The sequence below is a fragment of the Ranitomeya imitator genome, chromosome 10 (assembly GCF_032444005.1).
Source record: "Ranitomeya imitator isolate aRanImi1 chromosome 10, aRanImi1.pri, whole genome shotgun sequence".
Classification (NCBI taxonomy): domain Eukaryota; kingdom Metazoa; phylum Chordata; class Amphibia; order Anura; family Dendrobatidae; genus Ranitomeya; species Ranitomeya imitator.
This window is the reverse complement of record NC_091291.1, coordinates 113,684,201-113,696,325: the sequence shown is the minus strand read 5'-3', so window position 1 is coordinate 113,696,325 and position 12,125 is coordinate 113,684,201. Positions and strand designations below refer to the sequence as shown.

Below are 12,125 nucleotides of genomic sequence, written 5' to 3'. Positions count from 1 at the left end.
CTAAGCAAAACTCATACTTGGGAGGTTCATTTTGACCGTTGCTCTGAGATTGAGGTATATACGGTAATTGACCTGTTTTTGGATGACTCACCATCTTGCCTCTCGGATGCACCTCCTCCAGTCTCGTGGTGTGACGACAGGGACTTCTGGGCGCTAGATGACTCCCCTCCAGTTTGGCTCCATAATGATGGATCGCTGCTGTCCTGCGGTTGCTTTTCTTCCATTATATATGACAGCGGATAATTTATACATTCATAACCACTGCGGATAAACAACGCTTACATTAACCGTAGGAGAAATGAATTCACATGTATCGCCTACACGTTGACAAAATCTCCACTCAGGTAGCATTTTACATCAAAGCTCCTTCCCACAATCTACACATCATAGTTATTTTCATCCTCTTAGAAATGACAAATAACAGTGAACGTCAGTGCAAACAAACCTCCTGTTAAAAGCCTGAACGCTTCGGTGAAAAATGCTTCAACATTTTAGGCTTCTAAGCACTTGTTTCATTTCCAGGACTCACAATTGATAAACTGCACTTAGGTTTCTACAGAGAGCACTTGTTTTAAGAGTGCGCCTGGAGTTACGAGGGCCGGAGATTGGTGGAGGCCCATAGAAGAGCGTATGCAGGGAACCAACCTGACTCCGTGACCTCCTGGATCTCCATGTAGGCTAACCTCCTGGCAAGACTGACACACTAAGTGACGGTAAGAGCAGGGTCACAGGGGATGCATGAGATGATCCGCGTTTCATGCTTCGCCCCATTTTTGCACATTTTTAACAAACAGCATCATCGATCAACATTTATAGACATTAAATCAATTGTGATCAGAACGGTAAATGCACATACAATGGCGTCTGGATCGGCTTTTCTTCAAAATCTTCAATTAATTCCAAGAGGCTGGTAGCTTGAGATTTAGCAGATGGTGTGTGTTTAATTCCAGCACTGATTCTCAAGACTCGCCCGTTTTCATCTGTTCGATAAAAAGGAAAAAAAAAAAACTATGACGGGTACGATAATGATAGAAATACACTGCTCAAAAAAATAAAGGCAACACTTAAACAACAGAATATAACTCCAAGTAAATCAAACTTCTGTGAAATCAAACTGTCCACTTAGGAAGCAACACTGGTTGACAATCAATTTCACATGTTGTTGTGCAAATGAAATAGACAACAGAAGGAAATCATTGGCAATTATCTGGTCTGCAGGTGGGGACCACAGACCACATCTCAGTACCAATGCTTTCTGGCTGATGTTTTGGTCACTTTTGAATGTTGGTTGTGCTTTCCCACTCGTGGTAGCATGAGACGGACTCTACAACCCACGCCAGTGGCTCAAGTAGTGCAGCTCATCTAGGATGGCACATCAATGAAAGCTGTGGCAAGAAGGTTTGCTGTGTGTCAGCGTAGTGTTCAGAGGCTGGAGGCGCTACCAGGAGACAGGCCAGTACACCAGGAGACGTGGAGGGAGCCGTAGGAGTGCAACAACCCAGCAGCAGGAACGCTACCTCAGCCTTTGTGCAAGGAGGAACAATAGGAGCACTGCCGGAGCCCTGCAAACTGACCTCCAGCAGACCACAAATGTGCATGTGTCTGCACAAACGGTTAGAAACCGACTTCATGAGGATGGTCTGAGTGCCCGGCGTTCATAGATGGGGGTTGTGCTCACAACCCAAGACCTTGCAGGATGCTTGGCATTTGCCACAGAACACCAGGATTGGCAAATTCGCCACTGGCGCCCTGTGCTCTTCACAGATGAAAGCAGGTTCACACTGAGCACATGTGACAGACGTGACAGAGTCTGGAGACGCCGTGGAGAGCGATCTGCTGCCTGCAACATCCTTCAGCATGACCGGTTTGGCAGTAGGTCAGTAATATTGTGGGGTGGCATTTGTTTGGAGGGCTGCACAGCCCTCCATGTGTTTGCCAGAGGTAGCCTGACTGCCATTAGGTACCGAGATGAAATCCTCAGACCCTTGTGAGACCATATGCTGGTGCGGTTGGCCCTGGGTTCCTCCTAATGCAGGACAATGCCAGACCTCATATGGCTCGAGTGTGTCAGCAGTTCTTGTATGATGAAGGCATTGAAGCTATAGACTGACCCACCTGTTCCCCAGACCTGAATCCGATTGAACACATCTGGGACATCATGTCTCGCACCAACCCCCAACGTCACGTTGCACCACAGACTGTCCAGGAGTTGGCGGATGCTTTAGTCCAGGTCTGGGAGGAGATCCCTCAGGAAACCATCTGACACCTCATAAGGAACATGCCCAGGCATTGTAGGGAGGTCATACAGACACGTGGAGGCCACACACACTACTGAGCATCATTTTCTTGTCTTGAGACATTTCCACTGAAGTTGGATCAGCCTGTATCTTAATTTTCCACTTTGATTTTGAGCATCATTCCAACTCCAGACTTCCGTGGGATATTAGATGTGATTTACGTTGCTCATTTTTAGGTTTTATTGTTCTCAACACATTCCACTATGTAATGAATAAAGATTTACAACTGTGATATTTCATTCAGTGATATCTAGGATGTAGGATTTTAGTGTTCCCTTTATTTTTTTGAGCAGTGTATAACCGAGGAACCCTTTATATACATAATGCGTCCGATGGAAAATGTCTGAAGGTTCTGAAAACAAATGTAATAAAATGAGAGTGATGTAACAATTTGTCTTGGTCACTACCTCATCAAGAAGACCCAAGAGTTTTCATTAAAGGTCCCAGGAAATTATCCCAAAGACACAACATAAGACAATTTATTTTCAGGGATTCCCAAAGGGTATACATTAGAAACCATATCTGACCACATCCGCTCCAAAACCGGAGAACATAATCAACAGATTCCCTGCCATTTATCATTTTGCCATAAACTACGTGCGAATTAATATTCTTTGTCAGACATAACAATTGTCGGATTCCTTATCAGGATGGAAGAGAAGAATTAGATTAATGATGTTTTGCCGTCACATGTCTCCCAAATCCAGGGAGAGTTTCTCCATCTCCTCTCTATAACGAGCAATACTTCAATTTATAACCTGGTGTTTAATTATTTTGGGGACTTTACAATCACCGTCTAGATGCTTCTTCTAAGTGGGATACCCTGTGTCACATTTAGTAGGGCAGGTTTGCCGAGAATGTAGAAAAATGGCATAAATCTCCATCAAGAGGTTGTCTGATGAAAGACGTTGGTGGTAAATCGCGAGGACGTCCAACCAATCTGACCCCATTCGTATTCTGCTTTTCATCTTGATGTCTCTGCTTGGCTATTTCTGGGAGGTTGCAAAGTCAGCCATGATAGTCATTGACCATCCTTATGGTCATCTACAAAACAGCAGAGTGTAGCTGTCAGCAGCCCGGTGTTTTCCTAGAGTCGTTGTCCCATTGTTTAAGCGAGATTCACGTCGGCCATTCCCCCACCATTGGGATTCCATGCCACCATTATGGTTCATGAGACAACCCTCTTATTGAGGCGATATATTTTTAAGATGTTGCCCCAGCAATCATAATTAATTCCCCTATACAAACCCTAATCCTAATGGTGTGTAATGTACACGCTCGCGTACCAGTTCCAGAGGTCGTCACTAGACCGTAAATATGCGATTTGCCAACTAAATTCTCTGCCACGTTGATCAATAGATTTTACTCAGAAGCCGATATGATGCTAATCGGCACATGGCGACAATTATACTTGCTGAAATTGGCAAGCGGAGTCAAATCCGGGTGGGTGTGTACATTACACACTATTAGGATTTGGCAAGCTGCATGCAGGGCTTCCCAAAAGCATCATCATTGATGGAAAACCCCTTTAAATGGATTTGAAAAAAATCATCATTTTTTTTTTTTAATTTCGACATCAGTATCTTCTACGCATAAAAAAATGCAATGTTCCTATTGGCCACTAGGCATTACATTAGACTCATACTTTCACTTCTTTCCAGCAGCCACATGGACACAAGAGGCAACTGACTGTCTCTGACTCACTGCTATAGGAGTATTTGTTGGATATGGTCTGATTTGGGCGAGGGTCATTGTGTAGAGAAGCGGAAGAGGTGAGCTGTGACATCAGCTATTGTGAATGCTGGATCCTGTATTATCTACTGTATAAAGAGGTGTTATCAGTCATTGTACAGGAGGAGGAGGTGAGCTGTGACATCACCTATTGTGAATGGTGGATCCTGTGTTATCTACTGTATATTGAAGTGTTATCAGTCATTGTACAGGAGGAGGAGGTGAGCTGTGACATCAGCTATTGTGAATGGTGGATCCTGTGTTATCTACTGTATAAAGAGGTGTTATCAGTCATTGTACAGGAGGAGGAGGTGAGCTGTGACATCACCTATTGTGAATGGTGGATCCTGTGTTATCTACTGTATATAGAGGTGTTATCAGTCATTGTACAGGAGGAGGTGAGCTGTGACATCACCTATTGTGAATGGTGGATCCTGTTATCTACTGTATATAGAGGTGTTATCAGTCATTGTACAGGAGGAGGAGGTGAGCTGTGACATCACCTATTGTGAATGGAGGATCCTGTGTTATCTACTGTATATAGAGGTGTTATCAGTCTTTGTATAGGAGGAGGTGAGCTGTGACATCACCTATTGTGGATGGTAGATCCTGTGTTATCTACTGTATATAGAGATGTTATCAGTCATTGTACAGGAGGAGGTGAGCTGTGACATCACCTATTGTGAATGGTGGATCCTGTGTTATCTACTGTATATAGAGGTGTTATCAGTCATTGTACAGGAGGAGGTGAGCTGTGACATCACCTATTGTGAATGGTGGATCCTGTTATCTACTGTATATAGAGGTGTTATGTCATTGTACAGGAGGAGGAGGTGAGCTGTGACATCACCTATTGTGGATGGTAGATCCTGTGTTATCTACAGTATATAGAGATGTTATCAGTCATTGTACAGGAGGAGGTGAGCTGTGACATCACCTATTGTGGATGGTGGATCCTGTGTTATCTACTGTATATAGAGGTGTTATCAGTCATTGTACAGGAGGAGGAGGTGAGCTGTGACATCACCTATTGTGAATGGTGGATCCTGTGTTATCTACTGTATATAGAGGTGTTATCAGTCATTGTACAGGAGGAGGTGAGCTGTGACATCACCTATTGTGGATAGTGGATCCTGTGTTATCTACTGTATATAGAGGTGTTATCAGTCATTGTAGAGGAGGAGGAGGTGAGCTGTGACATCACCTGTTGTGAATGGTGGATCCTGTGTTATGTACTGTATATAGAGGTGTTATCAGTCATTGTACAGGAGGAGGAGGAGGTGAGCTGTGACATCACCTATTGTGAATAGTGGATCCTGCAGACCTGTGTTATTAGCTATATAGAGGTGTTACTTGACATTGTAATACTTTCTGTAATGATAATGAGACTGCTGAAAAGTCATCTGTACGGAACAGTAAACATGAGTCAAATATTAAGCTTAGCAGACAGTTTGAACATTACGTTTTATGTTTGCTTGTTTTTCATAAGAAAATTTGTAAAAAAAATAAAATAAAAAAGAACATTAGCAAAACTTGTAAAAAATTAAATAACTTTACTAGGAAAATCTAATTTAAATAAACAGGTCATATTCTAATGACACTTTTCTTAAAGCTGTCCTAGGCTGGAAAAAAGTGGGGTCTAAGTAATGCCAAACCAAAGTGGGTGATCCACCTGGTTTCGGGGGTGTTCACTGGTGGGACAGGGAGCTTCCTTTAAGGGATCGGGCAGGACTTAAACATTTCTATTCTAACAGCCATGTTGGTAAGTATGCAGAGAAGGTGGTCCCCAACTGTGAACTAGAGGGGGAAATCGACCTATTCGCACAAGACATCGATGGCCGTATATTAACGTGGCTGCCTGTAATTTCCAATTCTCGGGAGTCAATCATATATTTGGTAGGACAGATGGAAGAGAGTATTCCTGAAAGATCAGACTACATCGGTCTTGTTTGTAGTCTGTTCCCATGGAAACACATAGAACTTTATTCAAAGCTATTCACAGAGATACTTCATTCTTTTTTAAAAAATATCAGATAAATTAAAGCTTAAAAAATGAGCTTGATAGGGTTGAGCACAGCGTTTTCTTATCAGTTTTTCCTTTTTCATTAGCACCGCACCACACTTCGTACTGGTGATTTAGAAACAGCTTGAGCACCAGAAAAAAAAAGGATCTCCCAGGGAATATAGTGATGTGAATGAACAGCATGTGTCTCACAGCCACATAATAAATGCAAAATCCATGCATGACATGTCTGACAATGTAGGCAGAGGTCTGGTTGCCATGGTGTTAATACAGATCTGCACCTTTCAGCGATGTTGTTTAACGACCCGTAAACGATTCCCTATATCAGACATTATAGTTTAGGAAGCTAAGGTGAGCGACTGAAGCACTGGTAGATATCAAGTCTGAAAAAATATAATCATTTATTTTAAAGGGAATTTTCACCACGATTTTGCCTCGTAATCTGAGAGCAGTAAAATGTAGAGGCAGAGACCCTGATTCCGGCGATGTTTCACTTACTGGGCTGATGGCTGTAGTTTTGGTAAAATCATCACTAGAGGTCTAGTAAACCAGCTTCTGTGCAGTCGTCCATATTCATGAGCTCTGTGTAACCCTGCACCCATCACTGATTGGCCGTTTTCTGCCTATGTACACAGGAAGCTGCCAATCAGTGTTGTGGGCGGGGTTATACACAACTCAGCATTCAGAGAACTGCTAGATCTGCAGCTGATGCAAACTACAGCAAGCAGCCCAGTAAATGACACATGGCTAAATTCAGGGTCCATTCCCCATCATCATGCTGTTTTCGGATGGAGTAGCTAAAACCTGGTGACAGATTCCCTTTAAGAAAGTATAACTTGTGCACACTGACATAGTAGGACAGGAAGGAAAACTAAAAAAAAGTTTGGAGTTTTTGGAAGACAGCAGAATTCATGACTCCATTTACCAAAGAAAGTCTTCCAGGTCCTGAAGCAGCAAAACAGCCCCAGACTATCACACTACCACCACCATAGTTTACTGTTGGTATGATGTTCCTTTTCTGAAATGTGGTGTTACTTCTACACCAGATGTAAATGGGACATACAACTTCCAAAAAGTTCATCTTATGTCTCGTCAGTCCACAGAGTATTCTTCCAAAAGAAGTAGGACATAATACTGCTGAGGCTGGTGGCCGGTTGCAGCAGTCACCGGCTGGTATAATAAGTCATCACTGGCATCATGTAATCTTATAAAAAGAATAAAATAAAAAAGCAGAAGAGAGAGATGCTACAGGGTCGGAGGGACATATTTTTACAGTTATTGTTCCATACTTTTTGCTCTAAAGACAACACACAGGTAAAAGTTTACACTGGCCCTGAACTCTACTATTGCATAGTCTGTAACATTAAAAGGATCTGCGCTTTAGGAAGTGCACATAAAGGTAACAATAAAAGCTCTTTTCTCCGTAGTATTAAAGCACCAATGTCATTTTTCACAAACCTATAGAAAAGCCTTGTCTTGCTCTTCTCATACCCTGCAATAAGTTAAACTGTTTTGCCAGTGTAATAGGTCCAGGAACTGTCCTGATTCTCATTCTTTATAACTTGACATCTACTTCTTTTGAGTAGAGTTTCTCTTCATTGGCATTCTGCCAGAACTATAAGAGCTGTAACGTCCTTTCTCTCACTTTCCAGCATGCTCATGTTCCAATGCCCTGCCCCGAACTGAAATCTGCCTCTCTGCTATGTCTATATGCAGTGTGATAGACAGAAGAGCAGGAAAAAAGGAACAATGATCAGCCCCCCACTCCCTGTAATCCATCTATATGTCTCTATCTAAAGATGGATTGTACTTTACAACAGGCAGAGGACAGTAAGCTAGAGAGAAATTAAACAGCTAGTGATTTTTTTTTAGGGTTAAAACCAGAATTTTTGCCTACAATGATTTGCAGATTTTCTATTTGTCACATCATCTATCTAATGGGATCAAGATGTCAAAAAATACAGCGACAATTTGAAGCTTTTACTTATAAACAATGACAAAGATACGGTAAGTCCTGTGTACTTTAACCATATAGAAAAAATGCAGGGGCACGGGCACTGCTGATAAACACACCAGATGAGTGTTTCACTAAGGGTACGTCTGGGGCCCCAGATGAAGCCTTAGCGAAACGCGCATTGGGTGTGCTTCCTTGTTTCCTTACTTGGGTATAAGTATTTGATGTTGAATTACTTAACTTTTGCTATTTATCTTTCCTGGCTGTGTTTTCTTACTTCCGGCTGCGGAGCCATCTGCATCTCATCCTATTTATGAACAGATTCAGACTACACCTTCCAGGTATCACTCATCTAATGTTATAGCCATTTTTCATGTGTATACGCATCATATATTTTCCCCATGTCAGTTTTGTCTGTGATTCTTTTCCTCATTTATAATTTTTCTGGTTCTATCAATTTCATTAATAAAAGATATACAGGGAGGGCCATGTATATGGATACACCTAAATAAAATGGGAATGGTTGGTGATGATATCAACTTCCTGTTTGTGGCACATTAGTATATGGAGGGGGAAATTTTTCAAGATGGGCGGTGGCCATGGCGGCCATTTTGAAGTCGGCCATTTTATAAATGGCCCACTCAGGTGTATCTATGTAAATGGCCCACCCTGTATATATATACATTTATATTTGTGCCTGGCATGTGTTTCCCCTTCCATGTTCTATCTATTTAATCTATGCCTTGAGACACACTACCAGGCTGATTACTGCCCTGCAGGGTTATGATAATGAAGATGTAGCCAAGGTTCTTGTATTGGTAAGCCATTCAAGCTACGCGTTTCGATACCAAATCTATATCGAAACGCATAGCTTGCATGCCTTACCAATAAAGGAACCTTGGCTACTTCTTTTATTCTTTGGACGGTCATTATCAACAGCATCACCGTCCTGCAATTTTTGTATGTAGTTGTATATACAGCAGTGTTGTGAGTCCTTCATTGCTCAGGAAACAATGAGCAACTGACAGACCAAATTCTACAAGCCCTTAAAGGGGTTGTCCGGCCTTAGGCTACAAGACTGCAGTCATTCTATGTGACTGCAGAGTTGTGAATAATCAGAGTTGTGAGGTCTCTCCGGTGGCAGCGCCAGGAGCAGACAATTATAAGACCGCAAATATGCGATTTTCATACTTCCAGCCACATTGCGACTAGACTTGTCCGGCCTCGCATTGAGCGACGCTGTGCCCATCTAGTCGGCATGTGACAGCATGTATGCAAACTGCGTATTTGCTGTCACGAGCCCGCCGCTCCTAGCGCTGGTACCAGAGAATCCTCACAGCACACAGGGCATTTGATGTGAAGATTAAAGGGACACTGTCACCTGAATTTGGAGGGAACAATCTTCAGCCATGGAGGCGGGGTTTTTGGGTGTTTGATTCACCCTTTCCTTACCCGCTGGCTGCATGCTGGCTGCAATATTGGATTGAAGTTCATTCTCTGTCCTCCATAGTACACACCTGCGCAAGGCAAGATTGCCTCCGTGCAGGCATAAACTACAGAGGACAGAGAATGAACTTCAATCCAATATTGCAGCCAGCGGGTAAGGAAAGGGTGAATCAAACACCCAAAAACCCCGCCTCCATGGCTGTCACCTGAATTTGGAGGGAACAATCTTCAGTGTCCCTTTAACAAGTCTGCAGTCACAAAAAGTGACTGCAGACTTGTAGCCAGAAGCTGAACAACCCCTTTAACAGGGTTATGCGGGTTATGCAGATAATTGCACAACCTCAGAAGGTAAGTGCATCCCCCCACTAATATACCTATATCTCCAGCACACATGGGGTTTATTGTGATAATGTGTGCAAACTGTAAAGCGCTGCGTAATATGTTAGCGCTATATTAAAAGAAAGATTATTATTATTATTATTATTATTATTATTGTGATAGTAGACGCCATGTCTGCTTTTGATCTTTTGCAGCAACTATCACTATCTAATTTACATGAGAACCAACCTAGTTAATATTATTTCACTGGGATCCAGTAACATTTCTCCTTGAGGAGAGAGACAAGCTAAGCCTTGCATGCCAATGTGAGGAGACTTTTAAGCCTTGCAATGCTCTTCTGGGAAATTAAACATGCAAATTGTCTCTTCAGAGAAGAACAAGACTAGAACTCTAGTGCCACCTATTGGAAATAGCAATCCCAAAAGACAATATCGACTCTTTAACGAGCCTTGTCACATGACTTAGGATAAAAGCCAAACCAGAATTTCAATTTGCAGACACTGTGTTTCGTGGTACTGCCCCTCATCAGTGAAAAGTATGAGATCTGTTCTGTCTGGGTAAGAGGCGTCTGACCAAGATCCAAAGGGTAACGTTTCTCCTTCTAGGAAGTGACAAGCCAAGCCTGGCATGCCAATGCCAAATCAGACCTCATATTTTGCACTGATGAGGGGCAGCAAACCGTAACAAAGTGTCTGAAAATTGAGATTCTGGTTTGGATTTTATCCTAAGCCATGGGGCAAGGGTCAATATTGACATTCTAGGATTGCTATTTCCAACAAGTAGCACTAGAGTTTAGAGTTTTAATCTTCTTCCACTCTGAAAAGACAATTTGCATATTCAATATTTTACTGTAAGGCACAAAATTGCATTTTTACCCCCTCCCCAAATGTCTTAAGAAGAAGAAATTCCTGAGAAGCCGTAAACTGGTGACAGCAGCGTGACAAATTCCACTGACCTTGTTTTCTACCAATTTTACCGGGCACAAAATATAAGAATGTGTGCGCGGCCCCTGGAAATTCAGTTTATTAAGAAGCCATTTACAGTTTGAGCACTTGCATTGTACGGTTCATGCATCCTTCCATCCATAGAATTGTAAATCTCTGGGTTATTTATGTGTGAGCTGCTGGTGCTGGCTGCTTTCTTCCAGCACGAAGGATGATTTAGCTTCTGAAGGCTCAAAATAGCGCCAGAGCACAAATTTTGGTACCAAGTCCGAGAAGCATATTTCAAAGGGGGGATATTTATAGCTGGGTGCTACACGGCTAGAGGAAGCAGTAGTAAAAATATATGTATGCAGTAGAAGGATCACGCAGGAGACCTGATGTCATTTTCATGCCAGTTGCCATTGAGGAACAGGTGCGGATAGAAGCCATGCAGAACAGCTTCGAGATGATATTGTATTTTCGGTTATTGCATTGATTCTAGTTCTAGACACTTGGAATACAATCATTTACTAAAAACAAATAATATTGAATGTAAAAACTATTAACATGTAAAAGGGAAAAAATTTGCAAGACGTGTGCTAACGGGTTTCAGACTTAGCAGCTCTTACTCATAGGGATAAAGGTGCTAAGTCTGAAAAGCGTCAGCACAGACACTAAATATTACGCTTGCGTGTGTTGTTTCTTTTCTTTTTTTTCCTTTATTTTACGGTTACATTCACTTTTTTCATTCATATGAGATTTTTATGAATATTGTTACCGAATAATTACTAAATAACTCCACCATACACATTAAAACCAAAAGAATGAGCCACAGCTTAAAAAGGTATTCCCATCTCCAAGATCATATCTCAATAAGTAGTAGGTGTACTAATAATAATATTAGCAAATACCTCCAATTAGAAATGTGGTATAGTTCTTCTGATTCGCTATGTCTCTTTCCCCATGTGCAGGCATTGCAGGACATTATGCATCCATAGTTACAATACAACATAGTTACTATATCGGTGTTCGTAAAAATGGATACCTAAACTACTGCAGTGCCTGTAGATGGGGAAAGAGACCCAGCGAATTAGAAGAACTATACTACATTTCCAATTGGAGGTATTTGTTAATATTATTATTATTATTATTATTATTATTATTATAATACCTACTACATATTGTGATAGGATCTTGGAAATGGGAATACCCTTTTAAGTTGGTATAACTGCACTGCAAATAGTCAAAATGTCAACATGCTCAACCTATTCCAAAATATACTCTGGCATATTTATTTTGATTCGCTATACTTTTTTGTACTTTTTCTTGTACAAACAGGAGCATGGCCCCCTTCCTGAGCTCGACATTTATCTATAAAGCTTCCCATGGACAGGTGTCTGAGCAGTCGGGCC

At 41.8% G+C, this 12,125-nt stretch overlaps 1 protein-coding gene across 1 annotated transcript in view; it reads right to left on the bottom strand.

Moving 5' to 3' along the window:
- The window catches only part of MORN1 (MORN repeat containing 1), a 346,148-nt gene that overhangs the window by 219,835 nt on the left and 114,188 nt on the right, over positions 1-12,125 (bottom strand). The window contains exons 9-10 of the mRNA XM_069741579.1: positions 857-980; positions 92-261 (exon numbers count right to left, since the gene is read on the bottom strand). Coding sequence (XP_069597680.1) covers positions 92-261; positions 857-980 — 294 coding nt within the window. The remainder of the gene's footprint in view (positions 1-91; positions 262-856; positions 981-12,125) is intronic.